The following is a 16,345-nucleotide window of genomic DNA, read 5'->3' as shown; positions in this document are numbered from 1 at the left end:
GCTGCCCAAACAAGTGAGGAGCCTCGGGCTGTAACAGAGCTGTGTGTTGTTCTTGTTTGATCAGGCTGGGTGGATCGTCAGACTGCTGTGCTTCTCAGGACCCAGGGAACATTTCTTTTCTTTTTTCCTTTTTTCATCATGATGTTTACTTTACACTCTAATGAAATCACACCTCCCACCATGCTGTGCTCCCAGAAAAGCTGAGCAGAAAGAGAGCACTTTCTCGAGGCTACTGACACTCTCAGCTGGAGCAGATGTTGTCATACATGATCAAATGTACAAGAACAATAAGAGATGAAGAGCAGCTCTGATTGCTTCTTTTAAGATACTGTCTTAAGTCATTGTGGATCATCTTTTCAAATGACTCCCCTCTCTGGGTCAACATATCAAGTTCTGGTCGTGAATTGTATTTATTTTGGCCCCTGGAGAGACCAATTCTGTGACAGATGTAACTGCCCACACATAGACTTTCCTCTGAAATTTCTCTGAAATGTCTTTTGAGTTAGAAAAACACATTTTTCCAGATTTGGAGACAATCAAACTTCAGCCAAGTTGCTATGTGGGGAGAGATATGTGGCCATTTCTGTTTCTTTCTGTATCTGTTTGTCTAATTTTCTAGCGAAATATGAAGAAATTTGGTAATTCAGCGTGAGCAAAAAATAAAAGCCATTACATTTTGATGTGGATCTGGATCACTTTCTACTTTTCGTTGGCTTTGCAAGGAATATTTGAGCAAATTTGGTTGCTTCACTGAAGTTGTGATATTTGCATGATGGTTTTTTTCTAAGATTAAGATGCCAGGCTTTTGGCAGCATCTGCTTTGCATCAAATGGAAACCTACTCAATTCACTTCATTATGCATCCTCACTCACAGTTTAGGCTAACATCCTTGGAACAAATTTGTAATTTTGGTTCATATAAAATTTATTTCTCTCTATATATATTTTTTTAAAAGAAGCAAGAGTAAGGAATTTTGTTAATACATCTTGTACCATTGGAAAGCCTGTTTATGTTTATTTCCCCTAAATGAAGCCACATTTTAAGGACAATGCATTTGTGGGTTAGGCCAAGGCCAAAGAGCTTATTGTGCTGTTGATTCTTCTTTGGTGTTGTTTACTGGCTTAGATGACTAGAGTCTGAAAAAAACAAGAGATACTGGTATGGTGAGGAGGAAGAGGATGAGAAGGTGAGAGTAGTGCTGGAAGAGACAGATGTAGAAATAGAAAATGAAAATATAAATGTAAAACATTTAAATAGTCATGTTATGTTGTAACAGTAATGTTCTTTGAAACATATACTGGCGATTTTTAAAAATTCAAGCAACTTATTACAGTTATATTATGTATCCAGTGTCTGAATACATTGATTGTCTGACCTATCGCCCCTGGCTGTGTGTCTTACACTGTGCACTAGGAAGACTTTTGTGAGGTGTGTACCCAGGCTTGCTTCGTTATGGACAAGTGACGTGAAGTGCACTACATCACCACAAAAATTGCTTGTTAGTGTTCGAGCTTTTTTCATGGAGCTTGCTGAAAGGAGAAGTGTTTCTCCCGGTATGGCAACACTTTGAGCCGATCTCTCCTAATAAAGTATTAGACATAATATGCCTAAAAATAATTAAATGTTATTACTATAATGTTCACAAGTCATTTTTTCATTCCAAGGTGTATGCCAAGCAGCTTGGGTACAACAACAACAAACCTCACCTACGGGTATCATCTAGACAGGGGTGTATATATCTAATCCCATATAGGCTTGCTGGGGGTTATTTGTGCACTCCTGTTTCCTCTGTACCACGTAAAAGGGTTTTCTTCAAAGCAGAAGTGGGTACCACCGAAAAAAACAAAAACAGATGGAGTTTTATGGAGGACTAAGAGTGCCAAAATCAAATATCTAATCATTGAACACATCATTAAATAATTATTTAAGTTTTTCATTATGTAACGGAAACAGAAAATAATAATTTAATACATGTATTAAATGAAAACATTTAAAACACTTAATTACTAATTAAAAACGATTAATAACCATCTGAATTACATTTTAATTAATCATTGATATATTAATGAATTTATTTTATCATTCTCATTTTAATCATTTCATGTATTATTTACTGATGTATTTATTTAATCAATTTTTGTGGCCCTCCTGGGAGTGTCCAGACACAGTGGAATAAATATTATTTCTCAATAAAAAAGGAATAAAGTCACCATTGCCCCAGTATTTATGAGAACAATGAGTCCTGTCTTTTGAAAACATAGCAACAACGTTAATGTAAGCATTTACTCTCCCATCATATTTATTTAAACATTGGCTGAAATCATACTGACAGGGTTTTTGACTTCTATCACCATTGCCCACTCCTTAATCAGTAACTGATTATGTGAATGAATAAATCAGTGCATAATTAAAATTAAATTAAGGTGTGGTTATTCTTGGCTTTGATGATGTTGTTTACTACAGTAATCCAAATTAATGTGTATTTTATTGACATGATTCATACAATACTGTAGATGGGTGTTTTCTTTTAGTCATTTTCTTTTATCATTTTATCATCCTTTTATCCTTTGTTCTATCATGCTATTGTCACCCTAAAAACATACAGTTTTTTGTGTTTTTGTGGAGGTTTTTCCTCACTTTTGTGCCAGGCCGTAAATATTCACCCTTGCTTTCTTCATTTCCATTGTGTTGTATTCAACTTCCAGTGTTTGTTTTGTGGGTCTTTGAAGAGTTTTTCCTATTTGTTGGTATTTTCTTCAGGTGAAGTGTATTTGACCTCAAAGGTCCACCGTAGACTCAGGACCTCCTTGTTGTGAGGCAACAGTGCTAATCACACTGTGCTGCCTATATATAAACAAAACATAAAATAATCAGGATCACGACACTAAAATGTTTTATTTTCAAACTACATTTAAAAGTTTCAGTTGTCCTCAGGTTTGTGAGCTATGGCCTATATTGTGAACAAATACTTGCGAAGTGTTCAAAAGTCTTTTTCTTAGCTGTTAGAAACAATAGTTATTGGTTGCATTTCTCCCTCCGTCCTTCTAGTGACGCTGTTGCAAGAAAAAACTATTTAGCGCTCACAGGCTTTCCTCTCTTTAGGCAAGAGTCTTTTACTGCTTCTTCTCGCTCGGTTCCCATTGGCCAACTTCATCACGCTTCCTCATACGTAACAGCGTGCAGCGGTTTCCAGCTTGGTTTACGGATGCGGCGGGGGGGTCGGTGGTACTCAGACGGTAAACTGACGGAAGCCTTTTGCTGGGTCCGGCTGGTCAGTGAGGCAGCAAACCGTAAACATTCACCCGGTCAGAGATGGCTCAGTGCTTCGAGGCTGCCACCGTTAGCTCCGATGTTCATGGAGAGCCGAAGAAGGAGAAGAAAGTAGCCGTTATCACCGGCATCACCGGGCAGGTAAGGTTACTGCACTGTGGATGGGATGGACAAACCCCAGTTTATAAAACCTTGCTTTCCAGTGGCGCACTTTAATCGTCACTGCTAGTGAAAGCGTCAGTACCTCCTCGTTCGTGGTTAATTTTGAGAGGAAACGTGGGGTTAACACTGGAAGTCCCAGGCTTTTCTAAGCCCAAGTCAGCCAAGTGGAATCTAAACTGGCTAGTCTTTTAGCATCAATTCATATGTAAATTAGGTTGTTACTTGAGAAGTGGGGGTGTGTGAATGATTGCTGATTTCTAACTGCCAACTGCCTCTTTGTTAGTGTGTGGGGGTGGGGAGCTGCTAAAAGCTGTGAACCTCCTTTCCTGTTGAGGTCAATGAAATTGTCATCTTGCGGGGTTTACTAGGCTGCTGCTCAGCAAACCTGTGAAACCCACAGTATAACCCTAACCCTGCAGTATATAGCAAGTAAACCTGACAAGTTTGGGATCAAGTTTTGGGTGGCTTGCGACCTAAAATCCAAGTACATTTGCAATGTCTTCCCATATCTTGGCAAGGGAAGTACATTTGCAAGAGAGTTGGCTCACTCTCATATGGCTGGGAAGAAGGCAAGAAAAGAACAGTTGCTTTGGACACAACCCTCCATACATTTTTTGTTTGTTGTTTTTTTTGTACTGTTTTTATCAATAAATCTCAGCAACAAAGGAAATACACCCATGTGTGTTGATTTCTCCCTAAGATGGCAAACAGAAACACAAGTTTCCTTGTGGGTTAGGGTTAGGCTAACCCTAACCCTAGGGTTAGGCTAACCCTAACGGCTCAGCACCACCTTATTTACATAACAAAAGCAGCAGTTCACAGTTCAGTTCAGGATATTAGCTAAAAGCGTACCAGCCATTTGGCTGGTTGGCGGGTTTTAAACGTAGAAAAGCCAAATGGCTGCTCTCTGGGAGTTCCAGTGTGCCGGTGTCACTTACACCTGCCAGGAGCTAGAAAGGCGGTAATTCACCATCCCAAAAATGTGCTCTTTCTGTATTTTACATTGAAATTCTCCCAGAAAGGGAATTCATTTTGCTTCTCATTCATGCTTTAAGGGAAAACGCTTCTGCTCTTTCTATTCAGTTGTCTTTGTACTATACTTCCAAGTTTTCAAGAATGTCGTCAGAGGACACGTTTTTGGCTCTGTGAGTCCACACACAGCCAGTGACAGCGCACTGGTGTCAGATAAAGTGAGTCAAATAGGTAGTTCAGGTGGAACTCGTCATGCTTTCTGGTTTGTCAGCTTTTCAACCTGTTCTGGTCACAGACAATGTGGTGATGTGAACGTTTGAATTAAAAATGACAGAACATGAATGTTTAGGTGTCTCTGTGTAGAATTAACCTCAAACCTTTAAACTCTGTAAACCATAAGCTGAGATTTTAAAAAAAAAGTAAACAAAAAAAAAGTTGCTTAAGACTTGAAAGTAGCCACCAGCAATCCTGCAAACCATGCTACACAGTAACCCATATGTACAAGTTTATGATTACAGTGCAATAAACAGTAAAATACAATAAAATTTGTTGTTCCCAGAGACGCACAGCAGACCGTGAATGGCACACAGCAAACCATAACGAAAGGCAGTGTTGACACTACTCTAGAAACACAAGTCATCGTGTCACATCATCAATTTGTAGACTAGTTTGGACAAAACTACCAGTTACTATAAATTATTTCCATTACTGGTCAGCTGCAAATCCTCTGAACTTACTGCTGTTTAATCATCACATCATTTCCTGGAAAGATAAGCTCCGGGTAGCAACAGCCCATTAAACAAGTTCTTTACTGTGGAGCCGGATGTTTCCTATTCCCAGAGTGATACAAATCTAGCAGCTTAACTGTCAGCATTTATTAAGGATGAAGCACATGTGCTCTTTTTGAACAAAGCAATGTCACCATGACACAGTTTCACACACACAGGTGTTGAGCTGTGATGATAACCAGCTAAGTCAGGCGTGTTTCTTAATTAACTAATAGGGAAATTATGGTGGTTCGGCCAGCAGTGGAAGCACCACATAGGCAGTCCATACGCCTCTATAGATAAATAAATGAATATAAGTGGACCAACTATTTTCACATGGTTTGCAGTGACGCGTTTACTTGGATTTAACTTGAATCTTTCCCCTGCGTGAACGACAAAGGACGGGGAAAAGCTACAAGTCTACAAAGTCATCAACTGATGTTGACCACAGTAAACAGAACTAGAGATGTGGAAACGCCCTACGTCAGCAGGTGGTGCAGCATTCCTAAGTAATAGAAATAAGACACAATTCCATGGAAAATGCATGTACTGTCCAAACTAATAAAAGAGATGCTTCAGTGTTTTACTACAGATGACAAATGTAGCTACTGCTTCATCGTAGAACCTTTAGCAGTCCTAAAGGAAGATTATGTAAAATTAAATTCCAATTTTCCTTATTTCTTACAAACTTAACAGTGTAATTTTTTATGCCAACAGCTAACAGTAAGTAGACATTAAAGTAAAAAGAAAAAAGAAAATGAAATGAATCACTGAGTGAAGTGAAGTGCAAAACATAAAGGTCCAAATAGGATGCTGAAGCATAGCCAGTTTATTACAGCCTATTTTAAAGCATGCAACTCGAACAAGAAGTAACACTGTGACATGACGTGTTTTAACATTATGCATCTAAAACAACAGGTGATGCCAGAGCTTCTGTAACATCACTTTTCATTCAATATATTCACCTTTATTTCATTTATATTCAGACATTAAGTCAATACAGCCTTTTATCGTAATAAAGAAATAATTAAATACATACAAAAAAAATTGCATTCCCCACACTCTACTTTATCCCTGAAGCTCGGGTCCTTTACCAGAGGCCTGGGAAATTCTTTGCTGTTCCTAGGACTGCACTCTTCTGAACAGAGATCTCGGACGTTGCTTCTGGGATCTGCTGGAGCTGTATGATGTAATACAGAGAGAAGCTACATAGCTAGGCAAAGGTGTGTTATTGTGGCTGATCCTCACAAACACAAAGAATGGTAACTTTATTTTTAGTTACTGCTACTGCTATGTTCCCTGACATTTTCTCAGACTCTTTTTATGGGGATCACCTGCTCATCAAACATGTTAACAATTATAAATGGCTTCAAGCTCACATTCACGCTTGTGTGACTCTGAGCCATTTTTCTGTGATACGTGCACACATTTCTGCATCTTTTTCCCTGCAAACACACACTGTATATTATTTATGTTACGTAACATTTAATAGCGTGCTGTGATTTTTTTTTTCAATTTTAAATTATAGTAAATTTTGTATTTCAGTCTTCAGTTTGAAACTTTGCATCTCATGGCAATGCACACACTTAAAGCATAATTTTTTAGGGTGTAGTCCCCTTGCTCTCTGTTGATGCGTGTCAAAGAAGCCACAACAATTTCCCTGTGCCCAAGATGTAATGGTGGTATTCAGTCTCCCCCACCCCCCACCCCCCACACACCTACACCCACACACACACCCACACCCACACACACACGCACAGTTACTTATGGGTAACTACAGTGTTGCAGCCCACTTAAAACCCAAAGATTTCCCTCTAGGATGTATAGTCTCATGTAACTGCAGCAGTTAAATGTGTTAGAATTTTAACTCGCCAGTAAGTACTTGAAGTATTTTCCAAAATGTTGTTGAAGGTCGTTTTTTTTTCTTTCTTCTAGCTGCTACCCAAAGCCATCCTCATGACCTCATCTCCTTGTTGCTTTGGAAAGCATAAAAATCCAACTCCACTGCATAAAGAGCTTACATCCTGGTCATATGTATGGTTTTGTCATTTTACAACACAGGAGCTCACCAGTCTGACGAGTTTCTAAAGTCCACAATTTAAAGTTAAAATCCCAAAGCAATCTTTGTCTCATATAACTCAAACTTGTATAAACAACAGTCCCATAATGCATTTGTAACTCAGTAGTAGGGCTGGGCTATATCATGCCGTTCACGGTAATACCGGTGTAATTTTGGGCAACGATAGGAAAATGACATATCGCGATAGAATATGGGTAAAACGCGCATGCGCAGTGCCTATGTTTACATACGCACATGGCGGCGACGCAGAATGAGAAGAGTGAAAGTGGATCGTTAAATGAAACAGATTAACCAGAATTGGTTTGTAAAAATGCTGCAACTTCAGTGGTGTGGAACAACAAAGCACTATTTTTGGTAGCGCATGCTAGCGGGCCGTTGTTATTACCGTGTTGTTTGGAAAACACGGCGCACTTAAAATCAATCCTTTGATTGTTCTGAAAATCGACAGTGCCCCTTATAATCCCGTGTGCCTTCTGTATGAATTCTGGTTTTGTTTACTGACCTCGAAACGATTTTATGTACACGGCGCTCGAAAATCTGTCAAATGTTTTAGTACGACTTTGCTACGCTACGAAACCGCACCGCTTGATGGATTGTTGGAGCATTACGGCTATCGTAGGCAGGAGCCTCGCGGAGTGATACGTACTGTGCTTCAACATAATATTACCGTATTGTGTGTGTATAACCTCTTTTTAAGTTTTGTGGATATTATACATGGTTATGCTGAGGATATGTCGGCCAGTTTCCACTGGAAATGCCTTTTGGTTAAACTGTCAGCAAAGAATTTGCATTGTTACATTTTTATCTAACTTTAATGCACACAAAACAGCTGCTTGTTTAAGTGAAAATACATTGATGGGGTTTTTTGCACTAATAAAGTTGAGGAGTTGTAAAGTATTTTGTCTAGTGTCAATTATATCATCAGTTATATCGTTATCGCAAATTTTCAAATGTATATCGTGATAAATATTTTTGGTCATATCGCCCTGCTCTACTCAGTAGTATGTGGATGAATTCAAGTCAGAGTTTATACAGTGGGGCAAAAAAGTATTTAGTCAGCCACCGATTGTGCAAGTTCCCCCACTTAAAATGATGACAGAGGTCAGTAATTTGCACCAGAGGTACACTTCAACTGTGAGAGACAGAATGTGAAAAAAAAATCCATGAATTCACATGGTAGGATTTGTAAAGAATTTATTCGTAAATCAGGGTGGAAAATAAGTATTTGGTCAATAACAAAAATACAACTCAATACTTTGTAACATAACCTTTGTTGGCAATAACAGAGGTCAAACGTTTACTATAGGTCTTTACCAGGTTTGCACACACAGTAGCTGGTATTTTGGCCCATTCCTCCATGCAGATCTTCTCAAGAGCAGTGATGTTTTGGGGCTGTCGCCGAGCAACACGGACTTTCAACTCCCGCCACAGATTTTCTATGGGGTTGAGGTCTGGAGACTGGCTAGGCCACTCCAGGACTTTCAAATGCTTCTTACGGAGCCACTCCTTTGTTGCCCAGGCAGTGTGTTTTGGATCATTGTCATGTTGGAAGACCCAGCCTCGTTTCATCTTCAAAGTTCTCACTGATGGAAGGAGGTTTTGGCTCAAAATCTCACGATACTTGGCCCCATTCATTCTGTCCTTAACACGGATCAGTCGTCCTGTCCCCTCGGCAGAAAAACAGCCCCATAGCATGATGTTTCCACCCCCATGCTTCACAGTAGGTATGGTGTTCTTGGGATGCAACTCAGTATTCTTCTTCCTCCAAACACGACGAGTTGAGTTTATACCAAAAAGTTCTACTTTGGTTTCATCTGACCACATGACATTCTCCCAATCCTCTGCTGTATCATCCATGTGCTCTCTGGCAAACTTCAGACGGGCCTGGACATGCACTGGCTTCAGCAGCGGAACACGTCTGGCACTGCGGGATTTGATTCCCTGCCGTTGTAGTGTGTTACTGATGGTGACCTTTGTTACTTTGGTCCCAGCTCTCTGCAGGTCATTCACCAGGTCCCCCCGTGTGGTTCTGGGATCTTTGCTCACCGTTCTCATGATCATTTTGACCCCACGGGATGAGATCTTGCGTGGAGCCCCAGATCGAGGGAGATTATCAGTGGTCTTGTATGTCTTCCATTTTCTGATGATTGCTCCCACAGTTGATTTTTTCACACCAAGCTGCTTGCCTATTGTAGATTCACTCTTCCCAGTCTGGTGCAGGTCTACAATTCTTTTCCTGGTGTCCTTCGAAAGCTCTTTGGTCTTGGCCATGGCGGAGTTTGGAGTCTGACTGGTTGAGGCTGTGGACAGGTGTCTTTTATACAGATGATGAGGTCAAACAGGTGCCATTCATACAGGTAACGAGTGGGGGAGAGAAAAGCTTCTTACAGAAGACGTTACAGGTCTGTGAGAGCCAGGGATTGTCCTTGTTTGAGGTGACCAAATACTTATTTTCCACCCTGATTTACGAATAAATTCTTTACAAATCCTACCATGTGAATTCATGGATTTTTTTTTCACATTCTGTCTCTCACAGTTGAAGTGTACCTCTGGTGCAAATTACTGACCTCTGTCATCATTTTAAGTGGGGGAACTTGCACAATCGGTGGCTGACTAAATACTTTTTTGCCCCACTGTATATTGACATTTAGGTTAGTCCCTAAGAAATGGCTAAGCTAAGAGTGTATTTTGAAAACAGGAGGGAGGGATAGTATCATTTTATTGACATTGACAGTAAACCTGTGTGCCTTGTTTGTAGAGCTAATAGGGCTGCAATTAAAGAATAAAGACAGCGCTGTGAAACACAACATTGGGACAAGTACAAAAACTTGGATACATAGCAGTAGGTGCAGAATTTGGAAGTTTGAGAAGAATCTGATAATCTGATGTCACATCAAAGCAAAGCCAGAGAGCTGCTGTGAAAGCAGGTTTTGTAGTAGCAGAGAAGATGGAGGAAGAGCTTTTGAAATAGTCCATGATTAAAGTGTGCGGCATCTTGTGTCCACAGAAAAACACAAGCATTTTTAAATGTTGGCTTAAGCACAAATACTGTTGCTGATTGGATATGTGATCTGGTCTTTGATTTACAAGCAGAGTTGATGGAAAAGGGAAAAGATTTTTATTGAATACTCTGTGGCTGTGGATGAGAGCGCTGACACTACTGACACAGCACAGCTGGCCATCTTCATCTGTGGGGCTGCAGTTTATGTGTCATAGAGGAACGTTTGGGCTTTAAATCATTGCATACTACAACCAGGGCAAAAGGAATCTTTAATGAAGTATCTAAATGTGTAATTGATATGAAGCTGCTTGGAACTAACTTATGGGACTGAAAAACAGATGGAGGAAGATTAGTAGGAATGATGTGGGAGAAGATGCAGGGGGTGAACAGAACACTATAGTGCAATGGGGCGAAAAGTGGAGGTGTAAGTTGGTTTTTCTGTGCGACATAACAGCCTCTTATTGCACTAAACCTTCAGCTTGGGGGATGAGGCTGTGTGATCACAGATATGTATGATGCGTATGTATAAGGTCTTTTCAAATCACTCAAACGCAGCAAAGGAACTTTGCTCACTTTCCCTATTACCAAGCAGTGTCGAGCCAAGTCACCACTACGGTGTTTCCCAAATATGCATTTTTCTGATAAAGTGAACACGCTTTGCACTGAGATCACACAGTGCTTTGGTAGCTTTGCAGTGCAGAAATATAATTTTGAACTGATCCATTTAGTGTTGATGTGTAAAAAAAAACACCTGTACGAACTTTGCATGTGACAGCTTTGAAAATCTTGCGACTGCAGGTTTACTAGTGCAGAAAGCACATTCAGATGACTCACATGTGTTCTACAGAATTTTTTCATTGCCATTAGCAATATAATACAGGGTAGGGCTGTGCGATATGACCAAAATCTAATTTCCCGATATAAGACATTTATTGTCCTGACAACGATATAAATCACAAAAATATAATATTCTGTGAATCTCGGGCAAGTCGACGTACGTGAACTTTTCCCACCTGAGCGTCCTGTACCTGGAGTCGAGTGTTTTAACCGATGCATGAAACTATATTTTTAGCCATAGGTTGTAACGGCCGCCATTTTTTTTGTATTTATTACCCGGCATGCTGTGGGGAAACGCCTGTTCTAACGTTTGAGTCTAAGGTTTATTTTTTAGCACCTGACAGCTCGTTTTTGCTTCTCATCCGTAAGCACTGTGAATACTCTTTCACGTGATTCAGATTATTTTGAAAAGTTTCAACAGGATCTTGAGCTTTATTGTGAAAGGTTTACGTGGAAAACAAACAAGCGGACAGCGGAGCTACGCATGGTTTTACCGTTATTGTTGCTAACGTAAAAGCAGGCGCTTGTCCGTCCATAGTGTGGTTATATTAAATATAAGAGAAAGAGAGACCTTTAAGAAATTAATAAAGCCACTACAGTGACCATCAAAACGATGAAAAAATATTGCTGTAAACAGTTTATTTTACGACACGACGAAACAAACGATAGCGTAAAATGAAACGATAGACGTTTTTATATCGTCATCCGATATATATCGTTATATAACAGCCCTAATACAGGGTGTATTGTTAGGGTGCATTAATACTTGCTTTACACTCTTTTGTTCACATCAATTTTGTGCTTTCAGCTAAGTGTTTCATAACAGGATTGTGAACACACAAAAAAGCTTAAACACTGAAGTAAATAAAAATGATCAAAAAGATGTTTTTATGTGCAGGTTTAAATGAAATTTTCATTTCCTTTGAGCTCTTCTTTGATCTTCACCAACTTATTAGAGAAATATCTGTATCTAACAGTTGTTTTGTCCACTATTCAGAAGGTTGGTAGTTTGATCCCCAGCTCCTGTGTCTGTACGTTGAAGCGTCCTGGCAAGACACAACCCTAATGGGATTTTTCAAATGAATAGCTCCCGGGACAAACTGACAAATTTTGGCAATTGTGTCCACTTTTAAAAGGTTTTGTTGACTGTTATTCATGAACACTAATTACAAGAAACTTGCCTAAGAGAGATCATACCAAGTCACGACTTTCAGGGTTATTAGAATTGTGCAAACGCCGTTTTAGGACTGTTTGTTTTTTTTATATAGTGTATTTACATATTTGTTTGGATTTGTGTTCTTAAGTCTGAAAACGTAAAGAGCTGCAGTCTTACACCTGATTTATCCTACCAGTGGCAAAATTACCTGTAGCCCAACGTACACAGTGAGCCATTTATTTTGTATGCCCCTGTTACGGATTCAAATATTGGGGATGGATACAAGAGGAAAACCAAAATAACAACACTGGTCCGGCCGGGTCAAGTCAAACGATGATTTAATGAACACACGCGTGGGAGATGGACACCATACACAGACAGCATCAGATCTCAAAATGGTGGAGCCTTGATCAAACTCTTATAGCCTCTAGTGGCCCCCTCCTAATCATCAGAGCCTAAACATTCTTTCTCACACAGCGCCTAAGCTACGACCTTGGCTCCCTGTTTATCTGCTCCTGATGAAATGGGGCAGTATGCTCTGTTCTCTTCTAATCAGACAAATGAGACGATGACTTTCTGTGAACAGTATTTCTTATAACTCAGCAGTATAATGCATCATAAAACAATATCATTCATTCACAATAAATCAACAGTCTAATGTAATGCAAATCAGTTTACCAAATGTAATAATTATCACCTTCTTCTAGTTCAGGAGCATAATGCAAACTGAAACTACATAATAATTCACAATCTTTAATTAGGGGTCTAACATGGCATAAAATAATATCATAATCCCACAATTCCCCCTGATGAGCTCTTTAGACATAAAGAGCTCACTTACACTCTGCAATCCAGTGTTGCCGGGTTCATTTCTCCTTACTCCTGAGGCCTTTTGTCCCCCTGTTGGGTGAACCATATGTGAGATGACCTCTGTGTTTACGCAGTTCAGATGCAAGAAAAACTTTTATTACAACAACAACGGTAGGTACAGATGATACTCCCATCACTCCCCAGTTCTCCCACAGCTTTATTTCGGTGCTACCTTATACCCTTCAAACGTACTCAGACTAGAACCTCTGTCCGAGGAGCTTTTAACCTTTATTTTATTGCTGTAGGCACCAGTGTCTTCCAGTCGGGTGATCCTCTGCTCTTGTTTCCTTCAACCTCAGGGGTTAGACAACCCTTCAGTCGTTGCACAGATCAGGGGATTATTCTGCCCCGATTTCAAACAATGATCTGTGTATTCTGGGATCACAGCTGTGTTCCCCAGGAAAAGGAACAGAAAGGTGTTCTCCTTATGACCAACAGCCTCTCGAACGTCGTTGGTGTGGTGTTCCTGGATTTCCGTTAACCCCTTCATGATTATTGCTGTGTTTATTGGATCCATCCTTTTTAGGTGACTAACTGGAGCCCAAAATGCCATGACACTTGAACCCAGTTGATGTTTCCGCAGTCACCGTGTCTGTCTCTGCTGCGAAGGATCCTCGTATATCTGTGACCTCGTCTGGTGTCTGTTCCTTTCTCTGTAAGAGACAGAAAACCAAAACACCTCTCTTCCTAGCTCTAACAATCTAATGTTGCTGTCTACTGATCTTTTGGTGATTCAGAATTGGTTTAGAACATTCAGAATGTCCCAAGGACTTATCCTAATTTAGTGTATGTGTGTGTAAGCGTGTTTGCATGTAACCCGCTGCACTCAAGGCATTTCTTACACTTTATCAGTCCGGACTATCGCCGAACGAAGCTTATGACCTTCAAAAGACCGAGTGCCAACTCATTATAAGCACATTTGCAAGATATGTATGAAAATGATTAAAACCACTCATTCTAATAAAAGACATCAAAGACAAAGCAGCCATTTCTAATTCTAACATGTGTCCATTCAATGAAGCTAGAAAATTAAAAGAACAGGTTAGTGACCTCATATCTTAGAAAGTATCAGACTTTCTCCTATCCAGTGTCGTTGCTCCAATCTTGTTATCCTGTGTTAGGGAATGAAATCAATTTAAGAGTCATGTTAGATCTGTTCAACTCCTGGCTCCGCCCAGAGCCTGCGTCTTCCCAATTGTCTACAAACAAAACCGGTATTAATATGAACTTCACTTCAACATGAACTTGTTGACTACTTTTGACACCTGTAAATAGAAGATTATCATCAGGTTATAACAATCACTGTAATACAAATGTTAATATGTCAATAGCTTCAATAAATGTTCAATGCAATGCTTGTTATATGATTCTGATGTAACAATAATGCTGATGCTAAAATAACAGTAAAACACACCCTTTTTATCCCTTACTGACCACAGCAGGGGCCTCTATGTTTTGATTCAGCCATGAAGCTCACCTGATTCATCACTGAGCCACACCGGCACTGGCATTTGACAGGGTGGCGCTGCATATTCTTCCTTTAATGTCACTATTTTCAATCTGTTAATTAGAGTACTTAAACATGAAGTAGACTACGTCCACTACAAGTCAATACAACTGTGAATGTGGCCAATTATCAATCTATTACCAATCAATAACAAAAAATAGCTTTTATTTTATGCATGCTTTTAGTCAACCACTCACCCACAGGATCTCCAATCCCAGAAAATTCCTTCTCCTCATTTAATGAGTCTGTCCTCCTTCCATGCCCTGGTAACTGGTCCATCCAGAGCTGTATCATTATGAAATATACATACAACAAGCCAAACCACACCTTGGTCACACCAACCCTTTTCCGCCCTGAAGATGTCCAACGCCATCTTAGTCTGGACTGTCAAAGGTGATTTTAACGCTGATTGTTCCGACAATCCATTTATAACATTTCCTGGTCAGATTAACCAATCCCTGCACACTGGAATAAACATAATCAACATGATCAACATTTTTCCTGCGTGTTTTTTCACCATCTTATTAATTCCAACGCTCCATCCTTATGTGGTTTGTTGCATTATGTTTATCTAGAAGTCCACTCTGTCTCTAAATGTTTGAAGAATTTTTCATGTTTGGGGTCAAGTTTTAAGAATTTGACCATACGTGAAATTAATGGTGTTATTGTAACATGGTAGACTAGTGTGCCTGTGTTAATTCAGCTCCATATTATTGTGTGAAGTTGCACTGGGTTGGGAGTGGTTTTTTGTGCGTGTGTCACATTTTTGGTTAGCCAATGGCTGGAATGGGGTTGGACTAATTAGAGGCAGGTGTACTTGATTGCACTGATACACTGGTCTACTTATAGCCCACACTACAAACACTGCTGTGTCATTTTGTCTCTCTGTTCAGGCCAGGGCCTATTATATGCCACAGCCTAAAGGCAGCATAGTTGCACAGGTTCGAGTGATCACTGGCTATATGCTTTCAGGGTAGTGGGTCTCCAAGGACAACTTCTACCCCTGTTAAAGGCAACATGTTGAGTGCAACTGGCCGTGTGGCATAGCTGGCTCTGGCCTTGGGACTGTGTGTTTTTATTTGATTCATGAATGGGACACTGGACTGTTTTATCTTTTATCTCTTGATATTTTTTGTCACTAAATTATCTTTTAGAATTTTATTGACTGTCATCGTTTTGCCCACGACTGAGACGGTTGGTCAGACCTAAAATCTTTCTTTGGGTGTGTTACATTATCACCCCCATCCGGGCTTACCTTTCCCACTTCTGATGATATTCCTCCCTATTCTTTGCAAGTACCCGCTTTTGGTGGCGAGAAACTGTTGGTGTGGTCAAGTGGGTGCTGTAAAAACAAAAGCTCAGGACAGAACAGTTATCAGTCATGTACTTCATACAAAATTAGCATATATTGAATTTCATATTGATCCTCTGAGTGTAATGGTACATTTTAATTTTAATTTATCAAAGCTAAACACAATAATTTTTCTTTATTTTGCTCTTGTTCTTGTGCAGCACCACATGCCCCTGTCGGTTCTATCTTACTTTTCTAAATTATTGACTATTTCAATGGAGAACCTAAATGACGTGGACCAATGTTTGTCATTACATATCTCTATTTTGAATGTGACAAGTCTATCATTCCCCTGTTATTCATACACAGCAAATTCAAAAGTGTTAAATGTTTTGGTGTTAGTAGTCTTAGAGTTAATTTTACTCTAAGTAG

The 16,345-nt window shown here is 39.8% G+C and overlaps 1 protein-coding gene across 1 annotated transcript in view; it reads left to right on the top strand.

The window, feature by feature from the left end:
• The first annotated feature begins 3,163 nt into the window (after nt 1-3,163).
• The window catches only part of gmds (GDP-mannose 4,6-dehydratase), a 197,952-nt gene continuing 184,770 nt past the window's right edge, over nt 3,164-16,345 (top strand). The window contains exon 1 of the mRNA XM_006797833.3: nt 3,164-3,411. Within this exon, the coding sequence (XP_006797896.1) occupies nt 3,313-3,411 (99 nt within the window). The 5' untranslated portion in view covers nt 3,164-3,312. The remainder of the gene's footprint in view (nt 3,412-16,345) is intronic.

The sequence above is a fragment of the Neolamprologus brichardi genome, chromosome 17 (assembly GCF_056152115.1).
Source record: "Neolamprologus brichardi isolate AB-2024 chromosome 17, ASM5615211v1, whole genome shotgun sequence".
Classification (NCBI taxonomy): Eukaryota; Metazoa; Chordata; class Actinopteri; order Cichliformes; family Cichlidae; genus Neolamprologus; species Neolamprologus brichardi.
The sequence above is the reverse complement of the archived record's forward strand: the minus strand, read 5'-3'. Positions and strand labels throughout refer to the sequence as shown.